The sequence below is a fragment of the Corythoichthys intestinalis genome, chromosome 16 (genome assembly GCF_030265065.1).
Source record: "Corythoichthys intestinalis isolate RoL2023-P3 chromosome 16, ASM3026506v1, whole genome shotgun sequence".
Lineage (NCBI taxonomy): Eukaryota > Metazoa > Chordata > Actinopteri > Syngnathiformes > Syngnathidae > Corythoichthys > Corythoichthys intestinalis.
The window spans coordinates 45,313,650-45,329,297 of NC_080410.1; the positions used below are offsets into that span (position 1 = coordinate 45,313,650).

The window sequence follows — 15,648 nt, forward strand, 5'->3', positions numbered from 1 at the left end:
ATGAAAAATCCGATGTTGCTATTATCCGAAATCACTTTAAAATGCTTTTATCGGCCGATATCATCGACTACCCTATAATATCGGCCACCTCTAGTGAATAGGATTTAAATCATTGACTGCCATTGACGGCAATGGACATCCAAGTCATTTAAATTGGGAGGACTGGCTCTGACTGCTCATCTTTCAGTGCCATTGACAGTGTTAGACGTCCAATCCATTTTGACTTTGATGGCTTGCAGCAATCACGAGTTCAATGATTGCCCTATAAAGAATCAAGAAGCCAAGAGTTCTTACTCCCCAGCAGTTTCATCCAGGGTCAAACGGACTCATCACAGGACTGACAAAATACAGTCTTTCCAGTCGGGGTATGACAATATACTGTATTGAAAAGATGATATATCGTGATACTTTGTAGCCCAAAAGGCGATCAATATGCTTCCCACCAAGAATCGATATATAGTTTTAAAAAGGTGTCACTGTTTTTAAAAAAAATAATAATAATTTAAAGGAACCAACACGCTGCTACCAACATCTTCCATAAGAATTACTGTATGTCTCCGTTAGTTTACTGTTTGCCATTGACGGCATTAGACATCCAGTTATTTTGATTGGATTGGACATCTAGCGCCATCAATAGCACTGAAACCAGAGCATTCACAGCCAGTCTTGTGGGCATTTACAAGTCACTTCCTGTTGAATTTAGGTTACTTACAGGTTACCTCCTGTCGATTTGGGGACATTCTTGAGTCACCTCCTTTTCAGTAACCCCAAATCAACAGGCGGTGACCTGTAAATAACCAAAATCAACAGGAAGTGACCTGTAAATGACCTATAAGCAAAACTAAGTGACTGAAAATCATCAGGAAATGATGTGAAATCAGTGGTGCCTCTAGAAATTTTTCATAGGGGTGGCCAAATGGGGCCACTTAAAATCTTGGGGTGGCCAAAACTAAAAACCATAATTTCAGAATTTCATTATATTATTGCAGTAAAAAGGTCAGGGGAAAACTACCTGAAAGACTTAAGGACACGGCTACTGATAATCTTTGGTGTATTGTGTAATATTTGATGTTACTAATGATTTAATCTGCATAGTCCATAACTGTCCAGTTAACATTTTGAGTTCCACAACAATTCTCTTTTATCGTGTTTTGCATATATTACGCATAAGGTGTACATTTAACTCTGGCTGTCAAGCGATTAAAATTTTTAATCGAGTTAATCACAGCTTAAAAATTAATTAATCGTAATTAATCGCAATTCAAACCATGTCTAAATTATGCCATATTTTTCAGTAATTTTTTTTTTTTTTTTGGATTGGAAAGATAAGACAAGACGGATATATACATTCAACATACTGTACATAAGTACTGTATATGTCGATTATAACAATAAATCCACATGATGCCATTAACATTATTAGCATTCTTTCTGTGAAAGGGATCCACAGATAGAAAGACTTGTAATTCTTATAGGATAAATGTGAGTTTGTATATTGTGACTAAATATTCCCATCTAGTGTATTTGTTGAGCTTTCAGTAAATGATACTGTTGTGACATAACTGTTCTGCCCAAATGCATGATGGGAAGTGGTGCAACCATGACTGTGTGTGGTGGCTGCAAATGCTATACATTCTCTGCATAGGACACTACAAGTTGTTAAGAAAAAGATCTCCTGTCATTCTTCCCCACGTCGCTTCCCACATTATTTATAGTTGCTGTGGCAAAGCTTTTGCCAATTAAAAGCACGGCCTCAATGAATGCTTGTATCTACTCCACTCACTTGACACTGCCTCTTTTCTGTGTATATAAGTAAAATGGCGCCATTGTAGGCTGTTTGCGGCAATGCGTGAATGAGCCGTACCGCATTTGCCTTAATTGCGATAAATATTTTCACGTGATTAATTAAAGAAAAATACTTGCCGCCCGTTAACGCGATAAATTTGACAGCCCTACATTTAACAAAACAAAATAAATGCATTCATTTTGGATTAATGCATAACTGATGCCACAACAATCTAACGATATACTGGCAAGCGGGGTGGCCAGTGGGGTGGCCAACCAATTTACAGGGGTGGCCGTGGCCACCCCCTGGTGGCGCCACTGTGTGAAATGCCCCAAAATTGCCTGGCGTTGGCCGCCACTGACGGCCATAGACGTCCAATCCGTTTGAAGTGGGAGGGATGGCAGCGAATGAAGCTGCCACCACTTCAAATGGTTTGGACGTCTACTAGTGATAAGCTCAATTCAAACCACAGCAGAAGGATGAAAATAGCTTGCTTTTCTGTTTATTAGTTGTTTTGTAGAATTTCCTGCCAGCCACTTCCAGTTCCAATGGATTGTACGTCTATATTGACGTCTTTTGAATGATACATGACAATTCGCTGCCAGTCCTTCAGGTTTTCAATCGGTGATTATTTGCCCGTCAGCAAAAATCTGGGGACTTCCCACCAGCTCCGTGTGATTTGAGAGAAGTGAAACATGACCGCTTTTTTTGCATTCAGTCAAAGAAGAGGAGAAAAATGGCCCCCAGGTGCATCCTGGTACGGCTGAGAGTTGCCGCTTCATTAGCTGAGCGTGAAGACTCGCTTTTGCTCGTGTCTTTTTGCATCATCTCACCTTTTTTGCGAAGGAAATCCAATGAAACACACACACACAATCACGCATACACATATTTGAACATCATGTTCATTATGTAAATGTAACATCATGGCCATTAATGATAAGAATAATCACATGTAATGGCGCCACCACTACCCACACTGTAAAGTTGTTGGCCACCCCACTGGCCAGTATAATGTCAGATTGTAGTAGCTGTGAAACCCAAAATGCTGACTGGACTATTATGGACTATGCACATTACATCATTAAAGGGAAACTGAAGAGCTTTTCGGATTTCGCTCTTGAGTGTTTTACTCAGTTGAATTGTATTAAATGCATCATTCGCTGTCTCAATAAAGTCACATTACAAAAAAATAATAATAATAATTGACCGCATAGTTTTTGAGTTATGGCCATAGCAACACCATAGCAACGAGGGACGTCGCGAAAGCAGTGGCGCCACCAAGGGGTGGCCAAGTGTGGCCACGGCCACCCCTATAAATTGGTTGGCCACCCCGCTTGCCAGTATATCGTTAGATTGTTGTCGCATCAGTTACGCATTTCATCCCAAATGAATGCATTTATTTTGTTTTGTCAAATGTAGGGTTGTCAAATTTATCACGTTAACAGGCGGTAATTTTTAAAAATGAATCGCGTGAAAATATTTATCGCAATTAACGCATTCGCGGTACGACTCAATCACGCATTGCCGCAAACAGCTTACAGTGGCGCCGTTTTACTTATATAGACATAAGAGGCAGAGTGGAGTAGATAAATGCATTCATTGGGGCCGTGCTTTTATTTGGCAAAAGCTTTGTCATCTCTCCCACAGCAACTATAAATATTGTGGGAAGCAACGTGGGGAAGAATGACAGGAGTTCATCTTTTTCTTAACAACCTGTAGTGTACCCAACGCAGAGAAGATATATCATTTGCAGCCACCACACACAGTCATGGTTGCACCACTTCCCATCATGCATTTGGGCAGAACAGTTAAGTCGCTACAGTATCATTTACTGAAAGCTCAACAAATATGCTAGATGGCAATATTTAGTCACAATATACAAACTCATATTTATCCTTTAAAAATTACAAGTCTTTCTATCCGTGGATCCCTTTCACACAAAGAATGTTAATAAAGTTAATGCCATCCTCTGGATTTATTGCTATAACAAATAAAGTACTTATGTACAGTATGTTGAATGTATGTATCGTCCTATCTATTTCCATTCCAACAATAATTTACAGAAAACTATGGCATATTTTAGAGATGGTTTGAATTGCGATTAATTACGATTAATTAATTTTTAAGCTGTGATTAACTCGATTAAAATTTTTAATCGTTTGACAGCCCTAGTTAAATGTACGCCTTATGCCTAATATATACATAAGACAATAAAACAGAATTGTTTTGGAACTCAAAATGTTGACTGGACAGTTATGGACTATGCACATTAAATCATTAGTAACATCAAATATTACACAATACACCAAAGTATATCAGTAGCCATGTCCTTAAGTCTTTCTGATAGTTTTCTCCTGACCTTTTTACTGCAGTATAATGAAAACCGGAAATTATGGCTTTTAGTTTTGGCCACCCCAAGATTTTAAGTGGCCCCATCTGGCCACCCCTATGAAAAATTTCAGGAGGCGCCACTGCATACATCGCATGTCTTTCCCTTTATGATCCTGACAACCTAATGCTATCTTTTTCAGCCACTAGAGCAGTACTTCTCAAATGGTGGGGCGCGCCCCCCCCAGGGGGGCGCAGAGCGATGCCAGGGGGGGCGCGAGTGACCTCGGGGAACATGCTTTTTTTTTTTTTTTGCCGTACTAGAATAAAGTGTACTTGCACATCCACTCCGTGGGTGGCAGTGGCGCTCTCATTTTCAAAGTGCGTGCAGTATTTTTGAAGTAAGCAAGAGCACACGGAAGAGACTCATGCAGAGCTGGACTCACGCAGCGACCCACTGTCTTCTTCGGTTCTCACGTGTCCGGCCGAGAAGTGCCGTTTTCGGCTTGGGATCGTCACGACCACCGCCCTCACCTACGGTTCTCCCTCGGCCGCCGAGAATGCGCTTTTTTCGGGCCGTTTGCCTTTGACTTTTAATATAGTGGGAAATGAGGAAAGACCACTGTTTACTGAGTCTAAAAATGATTATAGCGGAGAAGCCAAATCAGTTAAGACGCCACTTAAAGACATTAGACCTCAATCTCATTGATAAGCCGCTTGATTGTTTTTCAGCGAAAATGTGCCGAATATTGCCAATTGTCACAATCGTCCCGCTTTGTCAGCGTTATATCAGTAAACCAGTGAGCACTGTGGTGAATCAGCAAAAATAAAAACTTTCCTTCTGTCCAAAGACTCCCCCCCTTCTATTCAGTTTTGTTTTTTTTTTCGGTCAAATTTTTTGGCATGTTGTCCTGAAGAGTAAATGTTTCTAATCAATTTGAATTTGTTATTATTTACTGATTTTATTACATTTTATTTTTCAGTATCAAATGGTCAAAAATGTACCTTGAGTGTATTTTTACAGTTTGGATGTGACTTTTTTTTTTTTTTTTTTTTTTTTTTTTAACTTCAGGCAAATTGATGCGCGTTAAGTCTTTTCTGTTACAAGCAACACAATGTTAAAAAAGTTATACTTTATTATAAGTTGATCTATGTTACTTTTTTTCTTTAATAGAAAAAAAAGTACACAATGTTAGGCTGAGGCGTACTTATAATAGTAATATAGACGAATGATACTATTTACAGTGGCGGCAGAGAGTTGGGGGGGGCGCGAAACATTTACGTCTTCCTTGGGGGGGCGTAACAGAAAATAATTGAGAAGCACTGCACTAGAGTGTAGCATGGATGCAATTCCCAGACGATCAAGTGCAACTGTTTAGAAAACATAACATAGATGCGTTGTTAATTGATTTTGAATATTTGAATGAAGACGCATGATAATTTTGAATAAATGTGGAGTTCAAGGACTTGTATAAAAGTTACAAGTTCCACCCCCCCCAAACAGTCATCATTTTGTAGTTACTCTGACATTTAACCCTTTGTAGAGCACTCTTTTAAACATCATGAATTTAAAAACAACAACTTGAGAATGAATTGGGAAGAAAAGTATTTAAAACATTCATGTGTGTGGTATTTCTTTTTAAATTCAAGTGCAGTATGATGTAGTTATATGTAAACTATCTTCCATTCACGAATGCAAAAAAGTCACATGAGACGTTTGAAATTGTTCATTGTTTTTATTTTAGGACTACAAATTTCTAGTCGTGTTCAGGCTTTGCTGTTTCAGCGAATTATGTGAAAGTGAAGATTTCATGAATAAAAGATGAATGAAAAAGGACTAAAAAGTAAGAAAATGTTCAATGTTGTCAACATTAATTAACAAATAATATTGCATGAATTTAAAAAAGCTTATCACTAGTAGACGTTCGATTCGGTCATTCGCTGCCATCCCTTCCACTTCAAACGGATTGGACGTCTGTGACCGTCACTTGCAGCCAATGCCAGGCAATGAGTTCATTTTGGGGCATGTCACGTCTTTTCTGTTGTTTTTCGGTCACTCTTTACCTTCTGGGGTGTTTACGGGTCACTTCTAATTAATTTTGGGTTTACTGAAAATGAAGTGACTCAAGAGTGTCTACCAATGACTTTGAAGTGACTCAAAATCAACATGGAGTCACCTGTAAATATTTTAAAATGAACAGGAAGTGACCTGTGAATACCCACAAGACATGCTCTGGTTTCAGTTCAATTGACGACGCTTGACGTCAAATCCAGTCCAAACGAATGGAATGTCTAGCGCCGTCAATAGCGACTAATGAGCTAACGTAGACGCAATTCTAACAGAAGACGTTGGTAGAAACCTGTTGGTTCCTTTTACTTTTATGAAACAGTGACACCTTTTCAAAACGATATACTGATTCATGGTAGGAGCATATCGATAACCTTTAGCGGTACACTTTTCAAAATATTGTCACATCACAAGTCATCATTTTAAATTTGGTTTGTTGCTTCATTTTAGGGAACTAAGCATACACAAAACTGTATTTTTAACCAAATAATCATGCTTCATTTTACATATTTGTAAAGTCTTTGAAGAAAATGAGTTAAAATCTGAACATACTCAGTCCAAAATCAATGACATATTTTTTATTGAAGAATATTGAGTCGTTATAGAAAACTAAAGCAGACTAGCTAAGAACATGCATACACATTATTTTGGGCTTGCTAAATTGCACAATTGGACTTGCTGATGGTCTGTTCAGCTGACTGGGAGCCCAAAGACACCTTACAAGTGTAAGGTACGTCCGCGTTCCATTCGGACGTCTGCACGGTGAGATAGCTGCTGATTTTGTAGTTGCCGTTCGTTTCTCGTGTGGCAGGACCGGTGGCGACGGCGTCCGACGCCGGACGGCCGCGAGCCATCCAAGTAACATCAGCGGACGGGATGGACTGAGTGGCCACGCAGACTAGAGTGGCCTCTTTGGACTGGAGCTCATCATTGGACGGAGGGAAGACAGTCACCACGGGTGGACTCACGTCAGAGCCTGGAGGGATCAGATCTGTTAGTTTACAGCACCAGGACTCAAGTACAAAGGTTAATCGGTTTAAAATTAATACAGAAATGACATAGTGGCATCATGTTATATGATGATTACAACAAACGTTTTGGCCCCCAACCTCCAGTTTGAGAACCCATGAACTCTCAAAACTGCATAAAACCATGTTTATCTTCATTTTATCTTCATCTGAATACGTTATATTTGGGCAGAAGTGCACTCTATCATATTGAGAGGCATATTAAATACTTCGTATATTCAAAATCAATTCAAAATATTTCAAAAGCAAAAGAAGTAAATCTTAATTTACTACATAGTTTATAATGTATCCAGTAAACACAAATTCATCCATGATTAAAAATTGGAAAACATGGAAAACATTTTAACACTAACTAAATATGGGACAAAAAAAAAGACTAAATTCAGTATATTGTTTACTGTACCTGTATCGCCTAAGGTACCACACTAAAAAGTATCCTAAAAATCTACATCAGGAACCATGACAACAAAGAATATACCTGTATGTATAAAATATTCGAAACATGAAATGATAGACATATATGACACAAAAAACAGCTGCTGCATAGTGTTTTCATTTAGGTGACCAAACGTAATCATACATTTTCATGATGAAAAAAAAATTCAATGTTCAAATTCAATTAAAAAAAGTCAATGTGCAACAAAAGCAAATAAATAATAATGGCACTTAGTAAATATGTAGTCATTTACAATGATGGTACTCACACAGATTAATGAAAAAATGCCAAAGTGCAGAATATAACCATACATAAATCAATTGTATATACATATAAAAATATATGACCAACCAAACAAATATATTAATTATTCTTGGGCTGTAAAAGCTTTGTATGTATTTTTTGTGTTCTTATCTGCTCTTTAATTTAGAGTAAGAAGAATTATCAAGTGTCAAAAATGAAAAAGATGAAACCAAAAAAATAAATAAAAAAAACTCAGCAAATATATTCAATTAGGCATTTATAGATTGGTACATGCATAAATGTATCGCATTTGATGATCAATTCAAGGAACTTACTTGTCACAAGCAGCTTAGTTCCTCCGCCGAATACCACAGTGATGACACTTGTGCTAACTGCCGTACAAAAACTGACTCGAATCCTCAACATAAGCGGTGGACTTCCTCAAGACATTTTCTTTAAATCCGAGATGTCAACATTCACTCCTGTGTCTTTTAACTCCTCATAGGCGGCGGTGCTGAACGTCCACACGTCTGTCAAGTGGTCACCGTGATGGAAACGTCTCTCAGAGGAGCATCGTGAAGGCGAACCTTGGAAAAGCAACAAGTCGATCAATTAGAAACAACAACAACAACGCATTGATGAAAAAAATCCTGACCGATCGTGGGATGAGAAAGCACAATTTTTTACTGCACTTCGCTCTCCCCGATAAATCCCTCCAAAACTCAGCATCTCATCTGAAGGAAACCAAATATATAATGTGGCCCATCAAAAAAGTTGACTTCGACTCCTCAGATCAGGCAAAATACAGTGCCTCCTTACAAATGGTCTACATCATATCATTCTAAGTAGCATCGCTTCTTCTGCACAGGTAAGAATCTGACATGTAGACTCAACACAAAAGCAGAAGTAAGAAGAGCCAGTTTTTGTCACTGCGTATTTCACTGTGATACTTCTTCATTAACAGAGCGATCCCACGTGTTACAATAATACTCAGCAGAATCTTCTGCCTTTGCCTGTTTAATGATGAACTGGTAATCCACTTTGGAGGACGCATTGGCATTGAACTGACTAGAGGAGAAATCTGATCCATAGCTAGGTGACCTTGAATAGTAATGCTCCAGAATGAACTGAGGAGCTTCTCCAGGAAACTGTCTATAAAAGACGACTCTATGGCGATCATCCCTCTGAATGTTGCAATTGAGAACCACCTCTCGTCCTACAGGAACGGTCAGAACCGCCGGCGTCTGGGTCAGCACCTTGGCCGCGTCAACACCTGTCAACAGACAAAAACAACAACTGTTAGCTGACTCCAACGCGTGGAGGAGAAATGACAAAGAGGGTCTCACGGGTAAGCGCGGCGATGAGAAGGCTTAGAATCCCCAGCATGGTGTCGCTGAACATCACTGAAGTAGTTCTGGATGCGCCCCACAGCTTTTAAATGAGAGGGGAGAGGAAGTACTTTCTAAAGGGGGGCGGAAAGCGGGGGAGGCTTCATGCATCCATTTGATTTTGCTTGAACCTTTCTAAGGCTGGTAACTACTTATTGTAATTTAACTTCAACCCATTAAGACTTGGTGATATCACTTCATGGGTTATGTAGGCCACAGTACTAACATCTGGCACAGTGCAAGTGTGGCCAACATGACCCAAAATGTGTGTGAATATTCATATGTCAGTGATTCTTGAGAATTTGCCTAAAACAGTTTTTTTTTTTTTTTTTTTTGGGGGGGGGGGATTTTGATTGGTAAATCTGAAGAAATTATATTATATACCAATGTCTTAGCTGTTCAGCAATGTACCGGTGTCAGCTCCCCAATTTTGACCTTTTTCATAAAATAGATGCTTTTTGAGTCACTGCGTTGCATTTGTCACTACCGTCAGACACAATAAAAAGCTCATTTATTTTTATTTTTCTCGTCCAATACCAATTTGGAGCTTTCAAACCAATGCCTTTCATTATAGGTACACATACTGTATATGGTGCTAAAAGGTAAATATTCACTTTCCTTTTTTTTTTTTTTTATACCGTTTCAAGTATACTCCTCTATAAGAGCTTACATAATCCTTTGTTTACTTTTCACTTAAATATGTCAATAATGTTTTTTTTAAAAAATCTAAAAACACATTTCTCTAATAAAATAGAATGTTACCGCTATAGCCCAGGAGCACTGAAGTAACAAATTACAAACATATGTATTTAAAGTAGGGCTGTCAAAATTATCGCGTTAACGCCCGGTAATTAATTTTTTTAAATTAATCACGTTAAAATATTTGACGCAATTAACGCACATGTCCCACTCAGACAGTATTCTGCCTTTTGGTAAGTTTTACAGCAAGGCTTTTTGTGCTGTCTAACAGCGAACTCTTGTGGTCGCTTTGCGACATGGTTCATTGTCTTCTTGCCAGTTCAATATGGCTGCACGACATCTCGGGCTGACGTCTACGTTGTAATGTTGTGCTTATATGATCCTTGGACAAGATTTGTCCGTAAGTATGGTTGTTGTAAAGAATGTACATATTATGTTAGTAAGCGAAATGTTATATTTTTTGTATGAGATGCTTTTTGTTTATGTTTAGTGAACCTGTGAACCCCGTGCCATGTTGTCCGGATACTAGTCATGTTAATGCATTAGCGCTTCGTAAATTCCTCCTATTATGGCGTGTTTTTCTGCTCGTTAACATTAATAATCAAAATGGTGAAGTCGTGTGTGGCGGTCGGTTGCAAAAACAGAATAGATAGACGGAGAGACTTGAATTTTTACCGTATTCCGAGAGACCCGAAGAGGAGACCGCGATTGACTGCTGCAATTCGACGAGAAAACTGGGCTCCAAACGACTACCACAGATTATGTAGTAGTCATTTTATATCTGGTAAGATGCATTTAATATATATTTAGAGGGTTTTGGGCTGACAACCACAATTAAGATCATTGCTAGGCTAATCGCCGACAACATACACGTATGTATGTAGTGAGTGCTATCGCTAAACCATATAAACATTAAAAGCCCTAGCTCCATTGACAAATGACATGAAATACATTAGACTTGACAGTGGATGTTAGCAAGAACAAAAGATTTTGAATTGAAAATTTCGTAACTCACCTTCCGAGCACAAGATTCCTGCCGAATTTTCGTGTACGAGGACCTGTTTCACCCAACCAGCAACGTAGCATTTATAAGCCTCCAAGCTCTTAAAGTTTTTCAAACTTTCGTGAGAATAGGCTGATTTTGTGTGGACAAGATAGTTGTAAATATCAGGATATCAGATGACAGGCGAAGCCAGCGGGTCGAAAAACATCGATTTAGGCATCAAATACGGATCTGGCGAATGGATAAACTGAAGCTTTTCCACGTAACGCCTTTTATGCAACGGATCCAATGAGTTTACAGCGTCAGATAACACCGGGGCTTCCATGAATTGCTCTATAACTTGCTCGACTAATTGAAAACAATGAGAATAGGTCTGAAAAAGAGGTACAATATGGCGGCCGGAAACAGCGACACGCCCATTTTGTGACGTAGGTGAGTAGGGTCTATAGCGTGCTAAGCTAACGTTGTTGCTAATGCAATGCTTGTGTACTTTTTTTTGTAGTTTTACGACGGTCTAAAGAGGACAATGGTTTGAGGCCATTTTATTAATAAATCAGATGAAAAAGGAAGAAGTCTGATTATTAAGGCGTCGTTCACTAGCTGTCTAGCTTTGGAAAAAGTAGACGCTTCGGAGTGAGGACAGCATAGACAGATTTAAATGACAGTCGAGTGAAATGCCCACTACAGTCCTTATGTACCGTATGTTGAATGTATATATCCATCTTGTGTCTTATCTTTCCATTCCAACAATTTATTTTACAGAATATATATATAATTTACAGAAAAATATAGCATATTTTACAGATGGTTTGAATTGCGATTAACTGCGATGAATTACGATTCATTAATTTTTAAGCTGTAATTAACTCGATTAAAAATTTTAATCGTTTGACAGCCCTTATTTAAAGCAAATAAAAGTCCCTCCGACGGTGGTGACATTGGACTTGACGGTGGTGACACATATCTGACAGTGGTGACATCTGACGGTAGTGACAAAAATCTAGTCTTTTCCATGCTATGCAGAGGTAGTCCACATTAGCCATCTTGTTTTCACTCTCTTGCTAGCTGCCACAAACCTCTTCTTAAATATTAAAGATTTATTTTATCTTTTTTTTTCTATACACAAAAGATACGGTGGTGACATGTTATGGTGGCAACAGAAGCAGTTTAAAAGAATATATAAAGGTTTTAGAGAAAATGGCAAACGTATAGACCCTACCCACCGACGTCACAAAATCACGTGCTCGCTGTATGGTTCCGCCCACTTGTCCGTCATTTTGTGTCTGTATTATCAATGGTCTCAATTGATCGAGCAATTTATAATGCATTTCATGGAAGACCCGGTGCTTTCGGATGCCGTAAACTCACTTGATGCGTTGCATAAAAGGCGTTATGTGGAAAAGCTTCAGTTTATCCATTCGCCAGATCCATATTTGATGCCTAAATCGATGTTTTTCGACCCGCTGTCTCCGCCGTATTTGCCTGACATCTGCTAGCTACCCTGAACTGTACAACTATCTTGTCCACACAAAATCAGCCTATTCTCACGAAAGTTTGAAAAACTTTAAGAGCTTGGAGGCTTATAAATACTTCGTTGCTGGTTGGGTGAAACAGGTCCTCGTCCACGAAAATTCGGCAGGAATCTATCTTGTGCTTGGAAAGGTGAGTTACGAAATTTTCAATTCAAAATCTTTTGTTATTGCTAACATCCACTGTCAAGTCGAATGTATTTCATGTCGTTTGTCAATGGAGTTAGGGCTTTTAATGTTTATATGGTTTAGCGATAGCACTCTCACTACATACATACGTGTATGTTGTTGGCGATTAGCCTAGCAATGATCTTAATTGTGGTTGTCAGCCCAAAACCCTCTAAATATATATTAAATGCATCTTACCAGATATAAAATGACTACTACATAATCTGTGGTAATCGTTTGGAGCCCAGTTTTCTCGACGAATTGCAGTAGCCCATCTCGCCACGGATCCACGGATAGAAAGACTTGTAATTCTTAAAGGATAAATTTGACTTTGTATATTGTGACTAAATATTGCCATCTAGTGTATTTGTTGAGCTTTTAGTAAATGATACTGTAGCCAATTAACTGTTCTGTTCTGTTCTGTTCTCTGGAAGTGCAACCATAGGGTGCAACATAGGGTGTTAAGAAAAAGATCGACTACTACATTTCTTCCCAAAATTGCTTCCCACGATATTTCTAATCGTTGGGAGAGGGATTGTAAGGCTTTTGCCAATTAAAAAAGTCTCTAAAGGCTGCCAAAATTCACTCTACTCATTTTACGCTGCCTTTTAGCTCTATATACTGTATAGGTATAACGGCGCCATTAAGGTCGTGCAGCGCATGCGTTAATTGCGGTAAATATTTTAACGTGATGCATTTTTTAAAAATTCATTACCGCCGTTAACATGAAAAAATTTGATAACCGTACTTTAAGCCTAAACTAAAGACTCTGGATGAGTGTAACTCATTATGTCTGTAACGTTAAATACAATTAGAAAACGATTTAATTAAAAAATATATATATATATTAAAAAAAGGCATGTCCGATATTTTTTTGCCGATTCCGATACTTTGAAAATGACGTGATCAGACCCGATCGATCGGGATGCCGATCAATCGGTACATCTCTACTCCTAACCATAAAAAGGGACACATTCTGCAGCAGGATGGTGCTCCATCGCATACTTCAATCAAGATCCTCCAGGACTGGCCAGCCCAGTCACCAGACATGAACATCATTGAGCATGTCTGGGGTAGGATGAAAGAGGAAGCATGGAAGACGAAACCCAAGAATGTTGATGAAGTCTGGGAGGCATGCAAGCCTGCTTTCTTTGATGTTCCTGATGACTTCCTCAATAAATTGTATGAATCCTTGCCGAAGCCCATGGAAGTCATACAAAATATTAAATTTGGATCTCACAGCACCACGACTTAATTGGCTTATGTTATTTAACATATTTTTGTATTTGAAGTACATTTTTTGTTCAATTTTCACACTACTTTCTGCTGGCGACAAAACTTTTGTCTTGCCAAAATTTGACCTTTATGTCTCCATTAAATGATAAATCTATTTTCAGTGAAACAAATATATTCTTGTACATTCAACATCATTTGGGAGGGTCTTAACTTTCATTTGAGCCATTTCTGAAACCAATTGAATAATTTAAAGTCAGGTTATTAGTGGGGCTGTCAAAATTATCGCGTTAACGGGTGTTAATTTTTTAAATTAATCATGTTAAAATATTTGACGCAATTAACGTATGCACTAAATGACCCGCTCGCACATTGCCTCAAACAGATTACAATGAGGCCGTTTATGGACCTTAAGAGTGAAGAGAATGCCACCGGCCGCTTGGGTGCAGCGCCGTTCCATACTCATGTTATTTCTTCTAAACGTGGGAGAATTAGTAGTTGTGAGACATTTATGCTGTATTCACAATGCAATGCAAATTGCTATTTGTGCTCCACACATATTTCGGGAAGTTTTCTTTCTTTTAGTGGCAATTATGTGTCTCTTGTTGTATTTTGGGTAAGATATGTACAGATATATGTTATACAGTAAAGGCGAGTGGACACAGGCGTTCTTTGGACCGCACCGTTTATTGGCATAAGCTTCTCCTTCACAACAAACATAAGTATCGTTTAGTGAAAGCACAACAAAAATAATATTCCTATCACCCCCCCCAAAAAATAATGTTAACAAAAAGAAAAGCACTTCAGTCTATAGTAATGAGGCCCTATTCTGACACACAGTTAAACAACAATGCAAAATGAACTGGCATTCCATATCAAAATAGCTATGCAAAATACACGTAAAACTTAGACTTTGGTCACTCTATTTTTATTATTGTTATTTTTATTCTTATTATTATCATTACATTAACTCTACTTTTGATTGAAAATTTTACACATTTAATTAAAACAAAAACATGAAGAGGGGTTTTAATATAAAATTACTATAACTTGTAACTATAACAATTATCTTTGAAGAACTTCAAGTCTTTCTATCCGTGGATCACTTTAACAGAAAGAATGTTAATAATGGCATGTGGATTTATTGTTACAATAAACAAATACAGTACTTATGTACAGTATGTTGTATGTATATATCCGTCGTGTGTCTTATCTTTCCATTCCAACAATAATTTACATAAAAATATGGCATATTTTAGAGATGGTTTGAATTGCGATTAATTGCGATTAATTACGATTAATTAATTTTTAAGCTGTAATTAACTCGATTAAAAATTTTAATCGTTTGACAGCCCCAGTTATTAGCAATTGTTTCTACAAAATGGATACGCGACAAGACTTTTGTCAGGGACTGTATAAAGGCAGAAGGCTTCTACATTCACTCTTAAGGCAACATGCATATTTGCCCAAAACCAATCATGAAAAATCAGATATCGTTATTATCCGATCTCGCTCCAAAATGCCTTTTTCGGCCGTTAACATCGACTACCCAATAATATCAGACACCTCTAGTGAATAGGATTTAACTCATTGACTGCCATTGACGGCAACGGACATCCATATCATTTAAATTGGGAGGACTGGCTCTGACTGCTCATCTTTCAGTGCCATTGACGGTGTTAGACGTCCAATTCTTGAGTCACTTTTCAGTTAACAGAAATCAAAAGGAAGTGAGCTGT

General features: G+C 38.2%; 1 protein-coding gene across 1 annotated transcript; it reads right to left on the reverse strand.

Moving 5' to 3' along the window:
- Positions 1 to 5,847: 5,847 nt before the first annotated feature.
- On the reverse strand, positions 5,848 to 9,282 carry LOC130904448 (immunoglobulin lambda-1 light chain-like). Its single transcript, XM_057817197.1, has 4 exons — positions 9,236 to 9,282; positions 8,832 to 9,162; positions 8,225 to 8,271; positions 5,848 to 7,158 (listed from the first exon to the last, which is right to left on the reverse strand). The coding sequence occupies exons 1-4, from the start codon at positions 9,273 to 9,275 to the stop codon at positions 6,839 to 6,841; spliced, it is 738 nt and encodes a 245-aa protein (XP_057673180.1). The 5' UTR covers positions 9,276 to 9,282; the 3' UTR covers positions 5,848 to 6,838.
- Between the last annotated feature and the right edge of the window lie 6,366 nt (positions 9,283 to 15,648).